The sequence below is a fragment of the Oncorhynchus keta genome, chromosome 31, assembly GCF_023373465.1.
Source record: "Oncorhynchus keta strain PuntledgeMale-10-30-2019 chromosome 31, Oket_V2, whole genome shotgun sequence".
NCBI lineage: Eukaryota > Metazoa > Chordata > Actinopteri > Salmoniformes > Salmonidae > Oncorhynchus > Oncorhynchus keta.
Genome location: NC_068451.1, coordinates 8,854,488 through 8,864,286, shown reverse-complemented (window position 1 = coordinate 8,864,286; position 9,799 = coordinate 8,854,488). Strand labels below are relative to the sequence as shown.

At 45.2% G+C, this 9,799-nt stretch overlaps 1 protein-coding gene across 2 annotated transcripts; it reads left to right on the top strand.

Moving 5' to 3' along the window:
• The first annotated feature begins 1,982 nt into the window (after positions 1–1,982).
• LOC118364326 (NLR family CARD domain-containing protein 3-like) lies at positions 1,983–8,451 on the top strand. 2 transcript variants are annotated; one of them, XM_035745784.2, is made up of 9 exons: positions 1,983–2,085; positions 3,153–3,412; positions 3,549–3,648; positions 4,575–4,652; positions 4,854–4,904; positions 5,109–6,930; positions 7,074–7,160; positions 7,257–7,424; positions 7,693–8,451. In XM_035745784.2, the coding sequence occupies exons 2-9, from the start codon at positions 3,182–3,184 to the stop codon at positions 8,027–8,029; spliced, it is 2,874 nt and encodes a 957-aa protein (XP_035601677.1). In that variant the 5' UTR covers positions 1,983–2,085; positions 3,153–3,181; the 3' UTR covers positions 8,030–8,451. The 2 variants fall into 2 exon arrangements, with proteins under 2 accessions (XP_035601677.1, XP_035601678.1); XM_035745785.2 differs by lacking the exon at positions 7,693–8,451 and having other exon boundaries at positions 7,074–7,146; positions 7,257–7,411.
• The last annotated feature ends 1,348 nt before the right edge of the window (positions 8,452–9,799 follow it).

Below are 9,799 nucleotides of genomic sequence, written 5' to 3'. Positions count from 1 at the left end.
TCACTGACTACTGTACCAATGTGCTTTCATGAGAATGATTGCTGAAAGTCCACTTAATAACTAAATAGATTCACTTGTTGGGGATGAATCAGAATTAGTTGGGTAATATAGATAAGATGTTTTATTTTCATAATATGCTTGTGAGATACTTGTAATTTAGGTTCAGTTACTGGGGCCACACAGAGGGGAGAGGTCAGGCTTGTCGTCATGTGTAAAGGTATCTTTTAAACCATGTGAAGGGATGATTGAGGGGGAACCAATTATCTCTTGGCTCCACCATGTCTGTGTGCCAGTCACTCCCTACTTTTCCCATCGGGGAGAGGAGGATGGCAGTGTCTGGAACCATTCTATGTTCCCTCTCTGGTTGCCCTTATCTTGACCTAGAGGCTCACTCTCCTCTCCGTGAGCTTGTCCAGGATGGGTTCTATTTGGGATGGTAGTGTCTAAAATGACAATTGATATATACCATTGGGTGAGGTAATGTCTTGGTACTATTTTGTACCAAGAACGAGATAAGTGAACGATAATTTATAGCCAATGCTGTCTGGCTATGGGATACTCCTCTCTGAAGTAAAGTCTTTCTTTGTGTAAGTTCCTAAGACCTGTGGTTTGTCATGTCGACTAGGGAGGTGGATCTTTGCTATAAAAGATCTCAGTTGCCATTATGTTGACCACTCTCAACTTTTCATTAGAGATACTATAATGTTGAAAGTCAAAATGCTATTGCAAAAGCTTAATTATTATTAAAGGTGAAGATTAAGCATAACTCTGACTGGTGTGTGATTTGCTCTCTCATCATTTGGTAATTAAGGAAATTTCCACGACACACTTCTGCTATCAAAGTCATTCCTCATCCTCTTCCTCCCCTCCTCCTCTCATCCTCCCTTTACTCCTACCTCTCCTCCTTTCCACATCCTCCTGCTCCTGCTCCTGCTCCTGCTCCTGCTCCTGCTCCTGCTCCTGCTCCTGCTCCTGCTCCTGCTTTCACCCTTCCTCCTCCTCCTCCTTCTCCTGCTCCTCCTCCTCCTCTCCTCCTGCTTTCACCCTTCCTCCTCCTCTCCTCCTGCTTTCACCCTTTCTCCTCCTCCTCCTGCTCCTCCTCCTCATCTCCTCCTTCTTCTTTCACCCTTCCTACTCCTGCTCCTCCTCCTCCTCTCCTCCTTCTGCTTTCACCCTTCCTCCTCCTCCTCCTCCTCCTCCTCCTCCTCTCCTCCTTCTGTTTTCACCCTTCCTCCTCCTCCTGCTCCTCCTCCTCCTCTCCTCCTTCTGCTTTCACCCTTCTTCTCCTCCTGCTCCTCCTCCTCTCCTCCTTCTTTTTTCACCCTTCCTCCTCCTCCTGCTCCTCCTCCTCCTCTTCTCCTTCTGCTTTCACCCTTCCTCTTCCTGCTCCTCCTCCTCCTCCTCGAGGCGGACTTTGCTTCTTTTTCAATAAGTGTTACATTGCATGTGTGAATGACGTCAGGCGGTGGTATACAAGTGCTTTGAAATGTGTATGTTCCATGTATGTGAGACCTTAGAGGTCTTAGCTTACAGGTCTCTCGTATGTTTTTTTTTATGCAAAACATGCAACAGCTTGTTATTACCATTATCCAAGTGCTTTGAAATGTGTGTCCCATGTATGTGAGACCTTACATGTCTCTTGTATGTTTTTTATACAATACATGCAGCATTTCTGTTGTCTAAACGTAAACCTCCCATATAAGTCAGATATTACAAGAATCTTCTATGAATCTTGTAAGTGTATTTGCTGCCATATGTGTTACTCACAAGTTCCAGGTAGAATTCATAAGAATCATGTTCAATTCTTCTATCTTTTCCATGTGGGCAGCGTTATTATCATAGCCATGAGAAGCGGTCTATCTAACACAATAATAGAGTGATACAACCGGTTCATAGACACATGATTGAACTGTGGACTATGGACTCCTTGAGCTGCTCTGTATTGGTAGTTCTGGGCGTGTCACTACCATTCGCACCATCTAACAGGTAACACAGAGTATTCATACAATCCCTGCATACAGTCAACAGTATTTGGTCTAAAGAGTGCAGGGTGCAGTAGTGAATGTAGGAATATCTTCTGTTCAGGTAAGGGTTCTTACGGGCATCACTTGCTGTTTTTTGTACCTCAGGGTTTTTGGCTTCAGTGTGGATGTTATGTTCTACAAAGTCGAATAACCAACTTTTTTTCTTAAACAATTCGAATGCGCTGTATAAGGATCCATATAAGCGGGCTCCCGAGTGGCGCATTGGTCTAAGACACTACATCTCAGTGCAAGACGCCTCACTGCAGTACCTGGTTTGAATCTAGGCTGCATCACATCCGACTGTGATTGGGAGTCCCATAGGGCGGCGCACAATTGGCCCAGCGTCGGCCAGGTTAGGACATCATTGTAAATAAGAATTAGTTCGTACCTGACTTGCCTAGTTAAATAAAGGTTAAATAAAAAAATATAAGATCTGATTTCTATCTCACTTTTCAAATAGGATGTGCTGTAGCTCTTACTAGCTGGTCTTCTTTAATGATTATATACAGTACATGGATGGCCAAAACAATCGATCATGTGACACCATTTATTCCTATGTGAAGACTCAATAGAGCGTTGAAGCCTAATGAAGTAGGTCAAGATGAAGTCTCATTGAGACATAACATGTGCAGTTTGAGCTACTCCAGGAAGTGGCGTCGCAGGCTAGCTCAGTGCTACCCCCTCTCATGCGATAACTAAAATTGAAGGCCGACCGGGGTACTGCAGGCTGCTATTAGCAACTAAATGATCCTTACAACTTCTTCTGTGTGCAATTTTGTAAATAATCAGTTCGAGGACATACATTTGGTGTTGCAGATGCAATTATTGGTACCATGATTGTCTCCAAAAATGTTTTGTATTTATATGTAGATTGACCAAAAGAATTGCAATTTTTCCATTCCCTATAATGGTGGATCCCAATGCCTGCAGTTCCGCAGTCAGGCTAGAACGTCCGTGACTTTAATGAGAGAGTGCAGTCTTCTCCCCAGTCTTTTTATTAGTACAATATAAAGAATTGGTACAATATAAAGTACTTTGCAACCTAATTAATGAATGTTGCAATATACAGTAAATATAAGCAATTCAGATTCATCATTATTTCATAACCAACCACTAACATATCTGCAGTACCAGCAGCACCACACCTCCATTGGATAATGACCTCTACAGCCCAGCAGCTGCTGCACTCCCAGCGGGATGTGCTCCTGGAGTGGACACGTGTCCACCCTGCCCCCCTACTACGCTGGCTATGTGACGCCGGGGTACTTTCTCACGCCCACTACCTGTCCCTGCTGGAGCGTTCGCCCTCCAATGCCGTTGCGCAGGCCCTGGAGACGGTGTGCGCAAGTGAGGAGAGCAGCCGCGGCTTCCTGCAGGTCCTGAGGGAGGTGTGTATGTTGATGAACCACAATACTTACAGTATAATAGCCTGATATGTTACTTACATTAAGCAGGGCATCGTCGTAATTCTGTTCCTGTATCGAACATAATGGTGTCCTGTGACTGTTTCCTTGTCTATATAAGGTGCAGGACTACTACTGTGAGGACCTGCAGGTCTGGGTGGAGAGACACTGCAGGGAGAGGACAGAAGGGATGAAGGAGGCCAAACCGGTTAGAGTGGAGGGTGAGTCTGGCTGCAGGGGAGTTGTAGCCTGGTCCCAGATCTGTTTGTACCGTCTGCCAACTCCTATTGTCATTGGTTAGCAGAGCACAAACAGATCTGCAACCAGGATAGGTGGCAAGGCAGTTTTGATGTTTGTAAAAAAAAAAATACTGATGGTTGTAATAGTGTTGTCATTGAGGTTTAGCCAAAGGCAGGCTTCTGATTATGTTTGACAAAAAATTAAGATATTGGCAGTGTGAGCCAAACCTGATGCTGAAAAACTGGAAAATTAATGAATTAATTGTGACTGAATGCGAAGTGAAAGAGCTGATAAAGAATAATTATGTCAGATTTACTTATTGAACTATAGAACATTATGGGGAAATGATTAACAGAGTCAATTCAGGCTTGTACTGAAGAATTGCTCTTCAACTGAAGAGCAATTCACTGAAATGTGGCAAAGCCTCTAATGTCTTGCCAAGGTCTTATCTACTGCAGATTGGACTGGCAAGCGGTTCGCATACATGCTCATCCTTGCACAGCGATAGAAAAGTCATTCATTGTAGCCTGTATATAGTAGTCAATAAAATACTCTGTCAATGTGACAAAACATTCTGTTGAGTTTCCATCTGAGATTGCATTTACATAACAATTACTAACTGTGAACTTTAACACCTTCTCACAAAGCAACAGTCTTGATGATGCGAAGGTTGTTGATTATGGTCGCCCAAAGTCTTTAGTGTTACACTCCTAATGGAAAAACACTCGTGCTTACATTAATATAAAACACTGGCGACACACTGGTGTGAGGTAAGCCTTAGGTGAAAGTACAGATAGTGTCAAAGACCTTTTCATTATCAACAAAGTCTGGGACAACATCTCACCTGATGCCTAGTTATGTTTTTCTAGTTTACGTCCATGCATTTTTTTCTATCTCATCTCTACAGAGAAGAAAAAGACAAAAAGCCCCATTTCAAAACTGTTCAAAGGCAAGAGTAAATTCACTGTGACCCCTGAGGTCAAAGGTAATGAATTCCATTATAATCCACCATCAATAGTAAAGATATAAGATGATGAATCAATTATCACTAACATGCTTTCTAGTGTGCCCAAATGACATACATCAGTAATATGACACAATTAAATGTATTCAATCTCCAGGTAGGGAAAATGTATCATTCAAATGTGTCAAATGTATAATTTAAATCGTTGTCTTGATAATTTAGTTGAGGAAGGGTTGAAACCTCGGCAGAGTGTAAAATCTTCTCATCTCAGAGGTAGGTTGATAACATTCAGAGTTGGGTCAAACTGTGTAACACTGACATTGAATTGACTGTTGAATCAATATTTGCTTATAAAGACATTATAATACACGAATTGCAGCAACATTTCTCGTAGATATGACTTGAGTATCTTATTGGAATGTGTTAGATATGTGTGCCCATGTTGTGTGTAATTTACTTGTCTCTCCTCTATTGCAGTTCCCCTTTCAGCTCACAGAAATACCCTTCTGGAACGTACAGAACAACTTACATCTTACGCAGAAGGGGGAGGACAGGCCGTCAACTCTGCTTCTCACATTGAGATCCGATACACTGATCTCTTCGTGACTGAGGACAACGAGTCATTTGACAGCAGCCAGCATGAGTACTTCACCCTGGCCAGTCGACGGGCACGCATCTACGCCCACCAAGCCTGCCAACGCATCTGCCCTCGCCACCTCCTGAGCCCCCAAGGCACCACAGGGCGCCCACCTAAGCGGGTAAAGGTGAAGGGCATTGCTGGCATCGGCAAGAGCGTGGCAGTGCAGAGGCTGGTCTATGAGTGGGCGCTGGGGAAGCACATGCGTGAGTTCACCTGTGTGTTTGACCTCCGATTCCGCGAGCTGAACCTGATCAAAGCCCCGCTGAGCTTACTGGACCTGCTCGAAGACCGATTCCGCTACTTCAAGACTGTCCTGCCAGACCTTCTGGCCTCGCCAGGTCCCTTGCTCTTCATTCTGGATGGGCTGGACGAGTTTCAATACCAACTGGACTGGAATGCTCCTGACAGGGACATCGGCGTGGACTCCAAGGTGCCTGTATCAGAGCTGATAATGGCGTTGATCAAGGGGAGTCTACTCCCAGAATCCTCGGTCATCCTGACATCCAGGCCTTCCACGGATGCTCCTAAGCGGTTCTTCCAGCGTTGCTGCGTGGTCCTGGGATTCGAGGAGGACCAGGTGAAGGAGTACACCTCCAAGTTCTACAAGGACCCCGAGGTGTCTGAGAAGGTGTACAACTACATCCTGGACAATGACAACCTCTTTGTGCTCTCCTTCATCCCTCTCTATTGCTATATCATCTGCACCGCCTTGGCTGAGTTCTTCTCCAGTCAGGAAGATAGTGACTCACGGTCTCTAGAGTTGAACCCACCTAGGACAGTCAGCGAGGTTTACTACTGCTACCTGTTTACAGCCATCAAGCACCATGCGCTGAAAGGTAAGGCGAAGAGAAACATCCTCAGATCGGAGGTACTTTCTCTAGTTAGGCAACAGCTGACGAACCTGGGGAGATTAGCTTACGAAAACCTTCTAAAGAGTAAGATCATGTTCGACATACAGGACCTGGAACGTTATGGTCTCACGCCAGTAGATATACAGAGCACCTTCCTCAGTCAGATCCTGGTGCCTCTGAAAGAGGAGAGGGTGGAGATGTTTTCCTTCTTCCACTTGACCGTCCAGGAGCATCTGGCCGCCCTGTACTGTGCGATCAACCTCTCAAAGCAGGGTCACATAATCCAGGCTCTGGACTTCTGGTGCTTTGGTGAGATCCCCCCACCTTCCACCTACCCAACTCCCCTACTGAGCCAAGACCTCCACCTGGACCAGACTAGGGTGGAGAACCTGCAGATGTTCACTCGCTTCTTCATGGGCCTTCTCCGGGCCAGGCTGGTGGGGCAGTTGGATGGGCTGGTGCTGGCCCCTCTGGAGGTGGGCTTGGAGGGGGAGGATATCTCCACCAGGCTGGGTATCTGGTTCCAGAACCAGTTTAAGGGTAGGCAGCTAGCCAACCAGACGGCGCTGAACCTGCTCCACTGTTTGATGGAGCTGCACATGAAGGAAGTCACCAGCAAGGCGTCTCCAGAGATCCGGAGTCTGAACCTGTTCAAGATTAAGATGAGCGTGGTGGACTGTGCCGCATTACACTATGTGTTGCAGTTCTCCCCACATAGGCTCGAGGAGCTCAACCTGGGATACTCCAACATCGGAAACAGAGGTCTTAGCAGGCTAGCGCCGATATTGCACCGCTGTGAATCTCTTTAGTGAGTATTCATAGCATTTTACTTGTGTGACACAGCTCTGCACCGCCTGTTGCAAATGTTTGATCATTAACAGGGACTAACTGATGAGAAGTATAGTAATTAACTCATTAATGTAGGTAACTATAATTTGTATTTTTTCTCAGTCTGCGATATAACTGTCTGGAAAGGGAGGCAGCATTCCTGGAATCTGCAGTGTTGAAATCAAACGAGTGTCAGGTGAAGAAGCTTTTGTAAGTGACTCAGAAAATAACATAATTTCATTTCTAACACTGTTTCATAGCGCCTCTATCTCGCCCTTGAACTCTTGACTCCTCTATTTTGTACAGTATGTGTGGTAACAACTTGGGTCCAGAAGGGGTTCTGGAGCTGTGGAAGGCCCTGGAGCAGAACATTACACTGGAGGAACTCTACTTGGACATCACTGGCATCACAGAGAGAGGAACAGAGAACATTGTCAATTGCCTCAGCAAGAACACCTCACTGAAAACGCTGACGTAAGAGAAAGGGGAGAGAGAGATGGGCTATCTTTTTGTAATATTTCTTTTATCTGACTTAATATTACTGCATTGTTGAGTAAGCAAGTAAGCATTTCACTGTACTGTTTATATCTGCTGTATACTGTGCAGGTCACAAATACACTTTGATTGGAGGTTGACAGTTTTCTCTGAAGTTACAATGGGTGTTGACATACTGCCATCTATTGTATTTCACAGTTGCTGCTATGATAACATCCTGTCTGACCTGTTATGTTCTCCTTCCCAGCATCGTGGGGAATGACATTGGGGAGGTGGGGAAGAGGAGGCTGAGGGAGCTAGGGCATCGACGGCCGGGGCTCCAGATCATTGGGAACTTTGTGGACGACCTAGGACTGTTAAACGCCTACCTGGACTGGGTAGAGGAGATACGGGATGACCGGGACCAGATGGACTCAGTGAAGAACACAGATGCCCTACAGTCCATCTTGAAGGGGCTGAGGGTGGGAGCAGGTGGGGAAAATGGGGAGGGAGGGGAAGGAGAGAACACAGCCAAAGCCCTGGAGCTGGAGACCAAGATCTTGGAGCTTTTGAACACTCCCACTCACCTGGCTGGAGTGAGATGACTTCACTTAACCTTTTGCTCTGTGAGGAGCACAGGTTATCCACAAAGTGAGATGACTGATCAAGTCTAAATGGGCAAAATAAAATGCAACCACACCTTTGCATCGTCACAATAGCAGCGAACAACCTCTGTCCAGTGAAGTCCACAAAGCAAGCATATTGCACGTAACAAACTGTTACATGACCTACAGCATGGTCAAGCAAGTGAATGTTTCCAAAATGTTCTGACCACTAAACAACTATTGATTCAGAACCACGGAGAGTTACCACGAGTCTCAAAGAAAACAGGACCTGCCTCCACTATTCCATCACCATTTCAACTTCAACACTTCAACCACATCAAATCACATGTTCTTAGTTTAACACAGTGACAATTAAAAGATACCAAAAACTATTTAGTCCATTGAGCAAAATATTATGTGCCTGTCCATGGTTCTAATTTCTGTGTGTGTGTGTGTGTGTGTGTGTGTGTGTGTGTGTGTGTGTGTGTGTGTGTGTGTGTGTGTGTGTGTGTGTGTGTGTGTGTGTGTGTGTGTGTGTGTGTGTGTGTGTGTGTGTGTGCGTTGTGCGTGTGTGTGCTCGTGCGTGCGTGTGTGTGTGTGCGTATGTGTGCTATTGCATGTAATTAAATATGTTGACTCACCCGACTCGTTGATGAAACGGTCAACCACTCTGTCATACAGTACACGCTTTTATTCTTTGTTGTCCTAGGCTACCCGGCTAAGATGCTTGCTCACTAGACTGACTTCAATTCATGGCAACATTAGCTATTTAATATTAGCCTTCTACATCTAGCTACATATTGAACTTACATCCTCTCAGGCCAGGGCAATTGTGCAAGTTCTCCCACTTAAAAAGATGAGAGAGGTCTGTAATTTTCATCATAGGTACACTTCAACTATGACAGACAAAATGAGAAAAAAAATCCAGAAAACCGCACTGTAGGATTTTTAATGAATTTATTTGCAAATTATGGTGGAAAATAAGTATTTGGTCACCTACAAACAAGCATGATTTCTGGCTCTCAGAGACCTGTAACTTCTTCTTTAAGAGGCTTCTCTGTCCTCCACTCGTCACCTGTATTAATGGCACCTGTTTGAACTTGTTATCAGTATAAAAGACACCTGTCCACAACCTCAAACAGTCACACTCCAAACTCCACTATGGCCAAGACCAAAGAGCTGTCAAAGGACACCAGAAACAAAATTGTAGACCTGCACCAGGCTGGGAAATCTGAATCTGCAATGGGTAAGCAGCTTTGTTTGAAGAAATCAACTGTGGGAGCAATTATTAGGAAATGGAAGACATACAAGACCACTGATAATCTCCCTCGATCTGGGGCTCCACGCAAGATCTCACCCCGTGGGGTCAAAATGATCACAAGAACGGTGAGCAAAAATCCCAGAACCACACGGAGGGACCTAGTGAATGACCTGCAGAGAGCTAGGACCAAAGGAACAAAGCCTACCATCAGTAACACACTACGCCGCCAGGGACTCAAATCCTGCAGTGCCAGACGTGTCTCCCTGCTTAAGCCAGTACATGTCCAGGCCCGTCTGAAGTTTGCTAGAGAGCATTTGGATGATCCAGAAGAAGATTGGGAGAATGTCATATGGTCAGAGGAAACCAAAATATAATTTTTTGGTAAAAACTCAACTCGTTGTGTTTGGAGGACAAAGAATGCTGAGTTGCATCCAAAGAACACCATACTTACTGTGAAGCATGGGGGTGGAAACATGTTTTGGGGCTGATTTTCTGCAAAGGGACCAGGA

Bases quoted from the DNA above. Each gene is read 5' to 3' on its own strand.
- LOC118364326 (XM_035745784.2), top strand. From the start codon at position 3,182: ATGACCTCTACAGCCCAGCAGCTGCTGCACTCCCAGCGGGATGTGCTC. The intron at 3,413-3,548 runs GTGTGTATGTTG...TGTCTATATAAG, and splicing joins TCCTGCAGGTCCTGAGGGAG to GTGCAGGACTACTACTGTGA. The intron at 3,649-4,574 runs GTGAGTCTGGCT...TCATCTCTACAG, and splicing joins CAAACCGGTTAGAGTGGAGG to AGAAGAAAAAGACAAAAAGC.